General features: G+C 45.7%; 1 protein-coding gene across 2 annotated transcripts in view; it reads left to right on the top strand.

Annotated features, from left to right (window-relative positions):
- The first annotated feature begins 360 nt into the window (after positions 1-360).
- Positions 361-14,845, top strand: part of Ddx46 (DEAD-box helicase 46) — a 43,732-nt gene continuing 29,247 nt past the window's right edge. For both annotated transcript variants that reach the window (XM_052156317.1, XM_052156316.1), the window contains exons 1-5: positions 361-556; positions 4,255-4,443; positions 5,951-6,094; positions 12,245-12,341; positions 13,137-13,302. In XM_052156317.1, coding sequence (XP_052012277.1) covers positions 540-556; positions 4,255-4,443; positions 5,951-6,094; positions 12,245-12,341; positions 13,137-13,302 — 613 coding nt within the window. In that variant the 5' untranslated portion in view covers positions 361-539. The remainder of the gene's footprint in view (positions 557-4,254; positions 4,444-5,950; positions 6,095-12,244; positions 12,342-13,136; positions 13,303-14,845) is intronic.

The raw sequence follows: 14,845 nt of genomic DNA, 5'->3' as shown, positions 1-14,845 counted from the left end.
ACATCTCCTCTTGAAGAGTCTTTCCTCTTCAGTGTCACTCTCCTTACTACTAGTAGCTCTCAGGATCTGGCATACACATAAAGAAATAAGTGACTAAGTACAGAGCATATAAGGAGACGGGAGCACTATTTAATGCCGATTAAGGCAAGCAGACACACCCCCTGGGACAGCTGCATGCTGCATAGGGTTCCTCGGTGGTCTGCAGCAAAGACCCCTTGCAAGGCTGACCTGGTTGATGCCACACTCCACAGCACTGATTAGTGCCGCAGGTTGCGCTGGAAACCGCGCGGCCTCCAGCCGGTTGGTGGCGCTGTGGGAAGCAGTCGCTTCCTTCCGCCTGCTCCTTCCTTCCGCGCCCAGCGCCAGCACATCCTGTTTTCGTTGGCCACGCTCTGATGGCGGTCACTGCAGGAGCTCTGTACATTTCTTAGGGCCGGTCCTCGCTCGGTCCCGTGAGGGCTTGGTGCCTCCTCGTCCTTTGTCCTCTCCACAGGCCTGCGCATCGTCCCTAGCGCGCAGGCCTTCGGCTGGCTGGCAGCATGGGCCGGGAGTCTCGGTGAGTCCGCCGGCTAGCGGCTTCCTGGGCTCGGAGGGGAGCGGGTCGAGGTGGCGGCGCGGCGGGTGCGGGGCGGCCGCACGTGTGGCCGCTTAGGAGCCGGTCACCTGGGCCGCGACGAGGCGCGGCTGGCGCTCAGGGCCGCGGATTCCCGGGTGCTTGCAACCACCGTGTCGAGCCCTGAGCGGGAACAGTCCCCGGCGCCCACCCTGTCCCTTCACGGACCCTTCAGCCTCATCCCCTCCGTCCACCCGGAGCCGGCTCACTCCCTTTCTGCTTCGTCTTCACAACATTTTTTGCGTCCACTCTAGTTTACTTTGGTGCGCGCGTGGTCTTTTCCTAAGTCATTGAAAAGGAGCGAGTGCAGGCATTTTCTTAGGCACCTGAGATATATGCAGGACTGGCTTTTATTGGGTTATAACAAACACCTGTTTCACGGACATTGACTTCGCAGATAGATTTTTGTTACTTTGTTGCCTGCTTCTTTGTGAAACCGTTCACGCGGGCACCATACGGTGTCTTCAAAACTTGAGGGGTTAATAACGGATTCGGGACCTTGAGGTCGATGATGATGATATTACTACTACTACTACTACTACTATTATTATCTTGAAAGATGAGACGATTGGTATGTGTGTGTAGCCAGTCTGAAAGATACTGTGGTTCACTGTGTAGAGAGAATGAGAAGTTTGCGTTGCTTTTTAATGCTAACAACACTTTACTGGGTTGTAACTTAGGTTCAGGGAAGTGAGCAAGGTGAGAGTGGAGGGAGCGCTTGAAATTTCGCAAATATAAAAAGCCTGTAGCGTCACCCGGATAAGGGTCTTGACCACAGTTCTTCTCACAGTCTTGTAAAGCTCTCAGAGGTATTGTTCTTCGTTTGACTGCCCAGCCCAGAGATCTGGAAGCAATGTTCAACTCATCTCCCTCTCCCTGCCTGCTTCTAGTTAGAATCTGCACTGTTTCCCCAGTCCTGAAGTCTTTTGACTTAAAGATGGCACTTAATGTTAATTGTCCAGGCAGCATCAACTTGACTCTTCCTTCCATATATATATATATATATATATATATAAATACACTGTAGCCGTCTTCACACACAGTAGAAGAGGGCATTGGATGCCATTACAGATGGTTGTGAGTCACCATGTGGTTGCTGGGAATCGAACTCAGGACCTCAGTGCTCTTAGCTGCTGAGCCATCTCTCCAGCCCCCTGAATTACCTTTCTTGATCTTGCTGTTTTAACGACTGTATCTGTATTGCTGGAATCAAAGTGACACTTCAGAAATAACAGTAAGATCTTGCTGTTTTTTGACTTAGTATCTGTTGGATCCTGTTATTTTGAAGATGAAATTCAAACTCCTCAGACCTTTCACAAGAAGGTCCGTTTCACCCAGGTGAAACAGGTCTGTAGCCTGTTGACCTCGGTTTCTTCCGGGAACTGGGAAGGGCTTAGAGGTGAGAACTAGCCTTCAGTTTCCGTTCATCTGGAGCTTTCTTGGAGAGTAGGAGAAGGTAGATCCTGAAGAGACTCCGAAAGTGAATGACTTGTTGATTCCCAGTAATAGCAACCTTCGGTGGTGGCGAGGAAGGTGGCTGCGAGGTGATTTCGGCCTCACACATCTGGAACCTGTGCTGGTCACGCACAGCCTCTTCCCCTCAGCTCAGCCTTCCTTTCCTGCTTGTTCTGGTGATATGTGGAGACACCCAGCCCTTCTCTCTCACCCTCATACTTGATGTTTAATTCATAATTAAGTTGAGTCAGTGCTAGTGTTTTGGGCTTCTGTGTTTTGTCCTCACTGGAGATCTTGATATTTCTCAGTATCTACACTTGCTATTCAGACCTAAGCGGCACATCTCTTAAGTCAGATGCTTGCTTTAGTTTCATGTTTTCTCTCCTCCTGTTACCTCCTTCTTTGCTCAGCAACAAAACAGTACTTAAAAAAAAAAAAATAGGTGCAGGCTGCCTTGGTCAAGGCTGGCTTTGAACTGCCGATTGCTCTGCCTTCACTGCTGAGTGCTGGCGTTGTATCTTGAGAGATAACTTTAAAAACAGTCACGCTTAAAAATCTTCCAGAGCCAGGCAGTGGTGGCACACGCCATTATTCCCACCACTTGGGAGGCTGAGGCAGGCAGATTTGAGTTTGAGGCCAGCTTGGTCTACAGAGTGAGTTCCAGGACAGCCATGGCTACACAGAGAAACCCTATCTCAAAAAAACAAACAAAAACAAAAATCTTCTAGTAACTTTTTCTTTTTTGTTATTTATTGAAAGAATATTTACTCATGGGGCTGGAGAGGTGGCTCAGTGGTTGAAAGCACCGGGTTTGCTCCAGAGGACCCAGGTTCAATTCCCAGCACCCACATGGCTCACAGCTGACTGTAACTCCAGTTCCAAGGAACCTGATGCCCTTTTCTAGTTCTGTGGGTACCTGCACACATGGAATGCTCGAGTGTGTGCGCACTTGTGCAAACACATTTGTACTTGGGTATATATGTATACACATAAATAATTTAACTTTTATTTAATTTTTATTTAATTTAATATTTAATATTTATTTAGAGATGACAGCATGCTGGTCTTAACCTGATTGACATAAGTGATCTTTCCTCAGTAGCTGAAACACCTTAATAACACTACAGGTGTCTGCTACCATGTGTGGCCCTGTAGATTATCATTTTACTCAGAGTAAATGACAGTCATTGTAAGACCCTGTGAGGTTCTCCATATTTGAGTATTTTGCTGTTTCTCTGATCTTGCCTCGTGGTACTCTCTTGAGTTTCCCTCCCCTTCCCTTTCCTCTTCTCTCTTCTTTGAAACAGACTCTCACTGTGTAGACCAGGCTAGCTTCTGTCTCCTGAGTGCTGGGATTGAGGTGTGGTCCCCACCCCTGACCCCACTGTCTAGTTTGTGTAACTGTCTTCCTTGCTGTTCCTTCAGGTGCTGGTTTAGATTTCTTCCCATGAGTTCACTCATGTGCCTTTTACCCTGTGTGTCTGTATGGTCCTGCTTATATTTCCTTCAAGCATCTCTAAAATGTCACTTTATTATTGAGAGGTTTGCTAGTCAGCTGATAGAAGTTGTCAAATCCTCCATTGGCTTTCCTGTTCTGAGCTGGCTGTCTCTGATCCAGTACCTGACTTGTCGTGCATTTGTGTCTTCATTCCTGTCATCTCTTCCTATACCAGAATGCAAGTTGTCCTCGGGAGGAATGGCCAGTGTCTTTAAGTGCCGAGTCATCACTCCAACCCTTTGACGAGCTTTTATTCTGTAGCCCAGTCTGGCCTCAAACTCATGGTAATCCTCCTGCCTCAGCCTCCCAACTGCTATGCATGAGTCACCATGTGTGGCATCCCAGCTTCCCTTTCTAGTCGTACATGTACTGCAGCAAGAGTCCATTTTCTTCTCATCGAAACATCTTTTCTGTAAGTTGTTTTTTTTTGTTTTTTGTTTTTTGTTTTTTTTGTTTTTTGTTTTGTTTTTTCAAGACAGAGTTTCTCTGTGTAGCCCTGGCTGTCCTGGAGCTCACTCTGTAGACCAGGCTAGCCTCGAACATCATCAGAAACCCACCTGCCTCTGCCTCCCAAGTGCTGGGATTAAAGGTGTGTGCCACCTCTGCCCGGCGTAAGTTGTTTTTTTAAACATAGAAATAGAGTACAAGCTGCTTGCTGAGGTTAATGTTTGACTTGACGCTGCTCCAGCCACTACCGCAAACGGTCAGCATCACGAGGTCGCTCCGGGAGTCGGTCTAGGAGTCGCTCACCCTCTGACAAAAGAAGCAAACGTGGAGATGACAGACGTTCCAGGAGTCGGGATAGAGACAGAAGGAGAGAGAGATCTCGGAGTAGGGACAAAAGAAGATCTCGGTCAAGGGACAGGAAGCGCCTGAGGTAAGACATCCAATTCTGCAGATTCAGTGATATTGGGCCTTCCCGGGTAAATTGGGCTTCTCCAAAGGTGTGTTCTGGTCTGCAAATTAGTGGCCCATTTGTGGGCCTTCTGCTTTCTTTCCATTAGACACAGGACTTGTCTATAAGGAGTCTCAAACCATATCTTTAAGCTTGGAAACTTTAGATTGAGTTTTCTGTAATGCAGAGAGAACCTTGAAGTACCCTGAGAGAGATAAAAGTAAGATAATATGTTCCACTTGTGCAGATTTTATTTGATTCTACCTAAGCATATAGAATCAAATAAAAAAAAAATCAAATTTAAAAAAAAAGGTCAGCCCTTGTGTATAGCCACTAAAGTGGACACTGGGAAGGAACAGGAAAGAGTTTCTGTGGGCCCTCTTTGGTGTTTTAAGCTAATTTAATGACTGTTCTTAGATTTGAATTGAAAGACAACCTTTTTAATTTACATTTACTTACATATTGACACTAATAGTTATAACTTTTAGGTATAACTATTAGTCAATAGCTATAACTTTTCTCCGTGAAAATGTCTTTAAAAACAGAAAGCATGACAGCATTAAACTATGACTTTATAAGAGGTCAGACTCTTATATAAACTATGACTTCCTAAGTGGTCAGAAGGGAGAATACTGTGGTCTTAAAACCTGGTAGTCCAGAGAAGCAGTTACCCATGACAATGTAGAGTTCACCTTCCTGTTGTGTGTCCCTCAGACAGATCTCATAGTTCTGTCAAGCCCTTGTTAAGTAAATCAGTTTACTCAACAAGTAACAAATTCACAACCCCACCCAACCCTCCATCCCCACCCTGGGTTTCTCTGTGTAGCTCTGGCTGTCCTGGAACTTGATCTGTAGACCAGGCTGGCCTGGAACTGCCTCTGTGAGCGCCTCCCCCCACCCCCATGCTGATTTCTGACTATTTATGTGAAAATAAAATAGCAAATTTTTGGTCAAGGATTTTGAGGCTTCTAATCCCAGCGCTAGGGAGTCAGAGGCAGGTGGATCTCGTGTTTAAGTCAGACTCAGAACAACAACAAAAGCAAGACTTGAAATTATATAGTGAATTCTTCATATTTTCTAGTTGAAGAACCTGGGATCCAGGGAGTTGGGGGGTCTGCCCTGTGTCACGTGGTCACCAGCAGCGGTGTCACCTCTTAGTCGGAAGGTTCTGTTCATCTCCTTATGTAGACCCAGGCTTCCCCCTTGCTGAGTTTAGGAGTTTAATTAGCTCAGCCAGTGCTCCAGGGCTGAGCTGCAGCCCCAGCTGTAGGCTGTCTGAAATTTAAAGTATCTATTACAGCCTGCTGTGTTAGCAAACGTCACTATGGAAACTAGTATCCTCCCGTTTCCATCTGTCCTTGTGGGAACTGGAGTCACTTGTTTCCTGTTCAGCTGACTTGGTAGCTAAGACCTTTTTGGGTTGGGTCAGTCACAGTCTGCAATAATAATTCTCTTTGGCCACAAAATAAAAGAGAACTCTTCCTTTCAGGCGCTCCAGAAGTAGAGAGCGTGACAGAAGCAGAGAGCGAAGGAGATCTCGCAGCCGAGATAGAAGGCGCTCACGGAGCCGAAGCCGGGGCAGGCGGTCCCGGTCCTCCAGTCCTGGCAGCAAGAGCAAGAAGGCTGAGAATAGGTAACACTGTCCTTGGACTGCAACTGCTGTGCAGTTGCCTTCCCTCCATCTTTATTTTCTGTGTTTAAACTCATCAGTGGTTACAGACTTTGACTCTTGCTGTGAAGTGTTGGCAGGATGATTACTAGGCTATGGGATTTAGGTTTCAGTGGAGAATAGCAAATTCTGTTGGCTTTACACTCCACAAGGTATATCCTTGGCTTCAGTTTTTTGCCTTTGAGATTCTTTTCTCAGATAGTTTAGATATTTGCTGACAACTTTTAAAAGGTTTCTTTTTATTGATTTCTGCATACCTTTGTAGGTGTGTATGAGGGCGTAGGTAGGTGCCAGTGGAGGCCGGAGGCCTCAGATCCCTGGGAGCTGGAAGTTCAAGAATCTTACTCACTTAGACACTAGCAGATTCTATTGGTTCTATACTCTATGATGTACCTTATTTAATCTATATTATTTTTTCTTCAGGTAAATTATGGGTAGATTTTATTTAAATTTTTTTTTGCATTTTTTAAAAAAATTTATTGATCTATTTATTTACATTTCAAATGATTTCCCCTTTTCTGGACCCCCACTCCCCGAAAGTCCCATCAGTCCCCTTCCCTCCCCCTGTTTTCCCACCCAACCCTTCCCACTTCCCTGTTCTGATTTTGCCCTATACTGCTTCACTGAGTCTTTCCAGAACAAGGGGCCACTCCTCCGTTCTTCTTGTACCTCATTTGATGTGTGGATTATGTTTTGGGTAACTTAATCTATATTATTAACCGTAAGAGCTTTTGTAAGTATCTTCTTTTGTGGTGTTCTGCGCCACCTGCTGGGGGAGCTGGGAACTGAACTCCTTTGCCAGAGCAGTGATTTAATCACTGAGGCGGCTGTGTGGCCCAACAATAATTTCTTAACTTTGATGGTGCACCTATTGAATTGCTATTTGGGAAAGTGTGGCCTTGCTTGTGTGAGTTAGGTGTATGTGTTTCTTGTGATGCTGGAGACGCGAGACTGCAGGTCTATTGTCAGGTCAGGGTGCTCGCTCTGCAGTCTCCTAGCACCCAGTACACTGCCAACTGAAACCACGATGTGGTGTGGTCTGTTGACTGTTCCTGTTTTATACAGTGCTGGCATCTCTCCAGTGTTGTTTTACTTTGTAAGTTGTACTTCTTTTTTACCAAAGGCCAATGGAATATTATTGTGGTTTCTTAAAATTAAAAATAAGCCTGGGTCCTAGCACTTAGGAGGCAGAAGCAGGTGGATCTCTGGGTTTGATGTCAGCCTGGTGTCTACAGTTAGAATGTTCCAGGACAACCAGGGCTCTGCAGAGAAAACCTGGCTTAAAACAACAACAACAACAATAAAACCAAGAAAAGAAAAAGAAAGCAAGATGGAGGCTTACAGAAACTGAATTTTATCTCTCTGGATGTGTGGGTGTTCTGCCTGCATGTATGTCTCTGTGTCATGTGCATATCTGCTGCTCTGGATTTCAGAAGAGGTGGGAGCCCCTAAAAAGGGAGCCACAGTTGGTTGTGAGCCTCCATGTTGGTGCTGGGACTCACACCAGAGACACCACTCCTGGATCAGTGATTGACGCTTTCACCCAGAGCTGTCTTAGCTTGTTTTCTCTCTCGACCTGCATTGTAGGGATGTGGACATCTACTTATTCTTCAATGCTTCAAATTCATGCTCCATTCACTTGTCCTAGCCTACCTTTATATTTGAGAGGATCTTGCTGTGTGGTTCTGGGTCCCTCAAAAGCTGTCCTCTGCCTCCCGAGCCTCACTTTGTTGGCACGCCCCCTCCCCACCCCTGTGGACCACCCGTATATGCCCCTTAGCTGCACGTGAATAGAGTCACAGGCTCTTTGCTCAGTGTTGTTTGAGGTTCGCCTGTGCTGGTTCAGTTTTGTTGAATAGTGTTTTGAGTATTGTACACAGCTTACTGTTCCGTTGAATGGGTGTGTGTGCAGCAAGACTTTGAGGGCCCTGAGGTTTGTTTTTTTTTTTTTTTCTCATTACATTTTTTCTGTAATGTTGGCATCAAACCCAAAATCTTGTGCTTTATATTATAGGCAGGGACTTTCTTCCTGAGCTATATCCATGGCCTATGGCTTCTTGAGCTAGGGTCTTGGTATGTACCCCAGGCTGACCCTGAATTCCTGACCTCTTCCTGCAGCCTCTGTGATCTGTGTGTTGTGTGAGTGTTCCTAGGCAATACATTGGAAGGGAGACTGTGGCCGCAGACACAGCTCTCTCTAACTTGGTGATGGCCGCAGATTCCCTTCCGGAGCGTTTGCCCCTCTACCCCACCACAGCGTGGAGAGTTCTCTTGCTCCACGCCTTCCCAGTGTCTAACATTGCTAGTCTTCTATGTTTCTGCCAGTTGTTTAGATATATGATTATATTGTAGATTTTTCTATTTTGAGAATTGGAAAGAATTTTATTATGGAGAGAAGTATTTAAGAGCTGATTGTTGGCTTCCTGAGGGAGGGGGCTTACTGTGGCTTTAATGTGCATTTCTCTGATTGCTAGTGAAGTTGGAAATTTTTTGTGTCCTTATTGGCCATTTGGGTTTCTCTTCTTTTAAAGATTTATTTATTTTTATTTATATGAGTACACTGCAGTTGTCTTCAGACACACACCAGAAGAGGGCATCAGATCCCTTTATAGATGGTTGTGAGCCACCATGTGGTTGCTGGGAATTGAACTCAGGACCTCAGGAATTGCAATCAGTGCTCTTAACTGCTGAGCCATCTCTCTAACCCCAGGGTTTCTTTTCTGAAGTACTGTTCATAGCTTACAATTTTTTTTTGTTTTAATTTTTTATGTATGCAGTGTTCTCTGGCATGTGTATGTATATATATCTATATATATCTGTATATCTGTATGCACCACATGTGTGTACCTTGTATTGAGGTCAGAAGAGGGCATCAGATCTCTGCACCAGGAGTCCTCCATGATGTGTGTGCTGGGAACTGAGTGGAGGTTCTCCGTAAGAGCAACTCGTGCTCTTGATGACTGATCCTCTTTCCCAGCCCGCATACCTTTTTTAATTTTTCTTCTTCCTTTTGGACTATTTCTCTTAGAAAAATTCATGTATAGGGGCCTTATTGTTGTTGTTGTTGTTGTTAACGAGGTACTGGTTGAATAGTTCTAATCTTAAAGGCTTGAGACAAGAAGTGTCTTTAGTTGGTACTCCCATGTCTTGTCACGTTTGTGTGTAATGAGAGAGGTCTTGGGACTGAGCCCTGTGTGTAGCCCCAGAATTTGTTTTATGAACGTCTTACACATATCTGCCTGGAGCAGGGTGTCTGCCACGTGTGGTTTCGCAATGTGGGGACTGACCCAGAGCCATGCCCAGGCCGAGCAGACGCCCTCCCTCCAGGCTGCATCCCCTCCCTCGGAAGGCAGCTGTGTGTGTGTGTGTGTGCTGTGAGTGTGTGCAGGGCTGCAGCCAGCTGTGTGCAGCGGGGTGTGAACTCTTCATTCAGATGCCATGGACGCATAGAGTTTCAGGGTTTGCCTTTCAGATTAGGGTTTTCAGTTTGTACTTGTGACAAATAATGATTGTAGGCATTAAGACTAAGCCCGAATCTGGGTCTGGTGGTGCACACCTTTAACTGCAGCACCGAGTGGTGTTCAGAGGCAGGGGATCTGTGCAGTCCAGGCCAGTCTTGGCTCCAGAACTAGTTCCAGGGCAGGAAAAACCCTGTCTCAAAAACAGACACCTGACAGCATAGGGAAAGGTTCTAGTTTACCTAAGCAAACAGCATATGGAATACAACTCTCACACATACATATGCTCTCTCTCTCTATGTGTGTGTATATGTGTGTGTGTGTGTGTAGAGACAGCTACAGTGTAGTCAAACAAAATATGAAATAAATCTTTAAAAACAAAAAAATGGCAAGTCGCATAAAGAGCAAATCGAGTTTACTTCAAGAAAGGTAAATTAGTTTAACATTAGAAAATTAGAGAATTAGTACAGTATTATATATATTAATAAGAGTTAAGGAGAAAAGTCATATTTTAGTTTAGAAAAAAGGTTTAGTCATTTTTTTTTTTTATTTTATTTTTTTGGGAGACAGAGTTTATCTGAAAAGCTGTCTTGGAACTTGCTCTGTGGACCAGGTTGGCCTTGAACTCACAGAGATCCACCTGCCTCCACCTCCCAGCACCACCACCTACCAGTTTAGTCTTTTAAAATGGGGGGGGAGGGTGGGAGGCATGTGCGCACTCACACGCGCGCACACACACACACACACACACACACACACACACACACACACACGTAAAGACCAGCACACTTCGGTGTCTTAGCAAATGTTCTTATTGTTGACAGCAGTGTCGCCCTGAGTGGCGTACTTGTGTAGTAGAGTTTTTCCTCCGGCCTCAGCTCCCAGAATAGCAACTCGGAGACTTCATTATTTGGAGTGAATGATGAGACTGTAATCTTTGGCTCGTTCCCCCACTAGCTTATAACTTGTTTATTTTGTTCCGTGAGGGTCACACACACCTACACATATTATAAGTACAAAAGACATTATCTGAAAAGAAGGGAGGAGGACTCCTGTACTCGCCACAGAGACACACATGGCCAGCCTGCAGCCGCGGACAGGGTCAGGCTTCTGTAGAGAAGCACAGAGAGATTGATCAGTGAAGGGACGTGACGAGCCTGCTAGCAGATGAGATAGGCATATCAGTGAAGGAACACGACAAGCCTGCGGGCAGATGCATCCACACAGCCGTTTGGTAAATGTCAGCTTACACTGCAGTGAACTTAAGATAAATGGTGAGTTAGAGGCCAGCCTGCTCTACAGAGTGAGTGCCCATGCCAGCCTGGTCTACAGAGCAAGTTCCAGGGCAGCCCAGGCTACACAGAGAATCCTGTCTTGAGAAAACAAAGATAAATGGTGCTAGGGCTGTTTGCTGCTCTATAGTAAAATAGGACTGCCCTCACTGTGCTCACAGAAAGCTGTCCTGGGCAGAACAAAGAGCAAAGTCAATGGCAAAAAAAAAAAAAAAAAAAAAAAAAAGCTGATGATTTTTAGGGAATTTTACTTTGAAGAATATCTTTTTCATCTTTGAGTAGCTTTTTCAAACCTGAAAGGATATCTAGAAATCACTCAAACACACCAATCGTGAAAGGGAGAGATTGGTTACTCTTCATTTTTCTGTATGTAAGTATTCTGCCTGCATGTCGGCCTGCATTCCACATGCAGTGCAGCACCTGCAGAGCCAGGGCCTTCCCTGGCACTGTTGTTTCCAGTGCTTGGATATTTGCTCCACGGGGTTGCTCAGAGCTGAACTTGGATCTTCTTCTTTTGTTGTTTGTTTTTTTTTCTTTTTTCCGAGACAGGGTTTCTCTGTGTAGCCCTGGCTGTCCTGGAACTCACTCTGTAGACCAGGCTGGCCTCAAACTCAGAAATCTACCTGCCTCTGCCTCCCAAGTGTGGGTCTTCTTTAAGAGCAGTGGTACACTTAACAGCTGAGCTATCTCTCTAGCCTAACAAATATTAATTTTATATCATTAAAATTAAGCCATTTTCTTATTAGAGGCATAAGTCAAATGTAAAGCCCCTTGATATTTTGAGTATTACTATACGTATGAATTTCTAAAATTTTTCCATCCTGTCTAAATTTTGTAATTATTTTTCTCAGACAAATTTCCTAATGTTCACTAATATTTGCTATAAAAGATTCACTTTTCTCATGTACCAAGGTATTTGTTATTGATTATGAAAATGTGTTGATTATTGGAGAGATAAGAAAATGAGATCCTGGGCTGGAGAGATGGCTCAGCACTTAAGGGCACTGACTGCTCTTCTAAAGGTCCTGAGTTCAAATCCCAGAAACCACATGGTGGCTTACAACCATCTGTAATGAGATCTGATGCCCTCTTCTGGTGTGTCTGAAGACAACTACAGTGTACTTACATAGATTAAATAAATAAATTAAAAAAAAAAAAAAAAGAAAATGAGATCCATGTCTATTAAATAGTCCTAAAATTAGTGCCATAGGGCTTCAAGATGACTCAGTGAGACGGATGCTTGCTGCCGCGGCTCCAGCTGACTTTGGACCCTGGTGCGGGTGGAGGAGAGACCTGAGCTCCACAGCCCCGTGACCAGATGATTGCCTCGTGGGCCTTGTCTCACTCTCTTTGTTCTTCGGAAGGTCCAGGTCCAAAGAGAAAGCAGATGGCGGGGACAGCTCCAAGGAGAAGAAAAAGGACAAGGATGACAAGGAGGATGAGAAAGAGAAGGATGCTGGGGTAGGTCAGCGGCCCAGGGCCACAGACTGTGCACAGCAACCCTCCCCTCCCCTCTCCTCCCCTCCTTCCTGTACCTCCCCTCCCCTTCCCCCCCTCCTGCCTTTCCCAAGTAAAGAACAGGTTTTTATTCAGTAAATAACATACTCTTGGGGTTAACAATGTGATCATATCCATTGTGGCGCTGGGAATCAAACTTGAATCTTCTGGGAGAGAAGCCAGTGCTCATAGGCTGAGCCAACTCTCCAGCCTAGCGCTTCGGCTTTCTTTATGAAAGCGCTTTTCGCCTCGACTCTTCTTTACTCTCTCCTGTCCCTCTGTTCCTCACTGCATCTCTCTCTCAGGGTCTTGCTGTATATAGCTCAGGCTGGCCTCGAACTAGCCCTAGCTCCCTAAGGTACAGGTGCTAATGACCAGCTCTGGCTTTGCTTTGATTTTTTTTTATTACATTTTCTTGTGGGATGGCACACATGGCATGCCACAGCATAAGTGTGGTGGTCTGTTAGCCTTCTAAGAGTTAACTCTACGTCTTCCACCGCGTGAGGGGTTGGGGTTGGACTCCTGTTCGGGCTTTGTAGCAAGTGCCTTTATTTACTGAGGCGTCCCACTGCCTGGCTTCGAATAGAAGAGGAGCATGGTTAGCTTGGGGATACTGAATCTGCTTTGTGTTTAAGGGTGTCATCTACTTTTCTTATTTTTTATAGTTTGGAGAATTTATTTAAAAATCACATGTGGAGTATACATGCTGATTGTCATTTTGATAGTGCTGTTGTAACCCTCTTCCCTCCCTCCCCAAAGAACTTTGACCAGAATAAGCTGGAAGAAGAAATGAGAAAACGAAAAGAAAGAGTTGAAAAATGGCGCGAAGAGCAACGTAAGAAGGCGATGGAGAACATAGGGGAGCTGAAGAAGGAGATTGAGGAGATGAAGCAGGGGAAGAAGTGGAGCTTGGAGGATGACGACGGTACGTACGTCTGGGAACACTGCGGGAACTATGCACAATGTTGTATTTATAGTTTACCCTGTTGCTCATAGCCCCTGTCAAACTGAGGGCTAGAGCCAGCGCTTTGTGCATGTTTAGCAGATGCTCCGGCACCAGGTCACCTCGCTAGTGCTGTTGTAACCGACACAGAGCACTGTGTACTTCGCAGCGTGTTCGGCGGTGTGTGATCACCGGTGTGTGATCACCAGTGCTGTCCATCGCCAGTGCTCCTTCTCTACCCCAGATGGAGACTGCACAGTAAAGGTCTCACCATCCCGTCTTCCCCCAGGCCTTACACCTCACATTGCTTTCTGTCTCTGGTGATAGTTTGTCCGCGATCTAGAGGTGCAGTCATGCTGTTGGTTTCTTCCTGTGTCGGGCTATGTTTACCCCTCCTAGTCCTACTATGCTGTCTGGGCTGGCCTAGAGCTCTTGCACACAGGGCCCCTGAGCAGTTGGGACTGTAGGTGTAAGCCACTGTGCCTTTGGAATGGAGGCTTTTAAGCACTCCCTCTTTAGATGCTGATGTTGCAATTGTAGAGAAGTCTCAGGCAAGATTTGACTTGAGAGAGCACATTTGTGCACTTAGAGATGTAGCAGGTAGGGCCAGTGCCTTTGCTGCCGCTAGGACTGTTGGTGAGAGTAACACTCATGGCCATTCAGAGTCTGGTGCATCTGGCCCCGCCTTCTGATCGGAAGCACCAAGGCCTGCGCGCAGACAGGTTCATCTTTTAAACCTAAGTGCACCTCCTGCGTTTATCCCTGAGGAGAGACCCGTTCTCCTCTTATCTAGCTTCTGTGGTTCTGAGGCTTGAACCTAGGCCTAGCCTATGCTGTCGGCATTGTTCCACTGACTTACATCTTAGCCCATTTCCTTTCTGATTTTGACTCTTTAAGGTTGTAGTAAAGTGGTATCTTACAGGAAAGCAAAACTGTGGTCTGTTTTCTGTGGAAGTTCCACCTACACAGTTTCTGTTTATAAGTGATCATGATGTTCAAAAGAGTGTTACCGAAAAGATACTTGAAGGAAAAATGTTAAAGTGTCCTCTAGGGACTTGGAAATGTCTGTCAGTGTAGATTTTGCTGTGCAAGTATAAAGACCTGAGTTGTGTTTCCTTCCTTGAACCCATGTGAGAACAGCATAGTGCTGCCCCCCCAGTGCCCCGTGCTGCAGGCCTAGAGAGAGGTGTGTATCCCTGGGACTGCCCAGCTAGCCTAGCCTAGGTGGTAAGTTCCAGGCAAGGTGAAACAAGAGACTGTTTCAAAAACTAAGATGGATAACACCTGAAGGATGATAGCCTAACCTGGCGGGTGGCCACCATACATGTGTGCAGAGTGGGGAGCAAGAGAAATGAATGTTATTTTATCAGAGAAAGTATTTAATATAAAATCTAGAGCTGTGGGGTGTGTGCGTATGTTTGTATGTTGGAAAATCTGGCCTATAGCCTGATGAATACTAGAAAAGCCTCTCTGTTGGTGAGCTAGCTATGTGTCCCCAACTCTGAAATACATTTAAGCATAATTA

Source organism: Apodemus sylvaticus, chromosome 14 (genome assembly GCF_947179515.1).
Source record: "Apodemus sylvaticus chromosome 14, mApoSyl1.1, whole genome shotgun sequence".
Lineage (NCBI taxonomy): Eukaryota > Metazoa > Chordata > Mammalia > Rodentia > Muridae > Apodemus > Apodemus sylvaticus.
The sequence above is the reverse complement of the archived record's forward strand: the minus strand, read 5'-3'. Positions and strand labels throughout refer to the sequence as shown.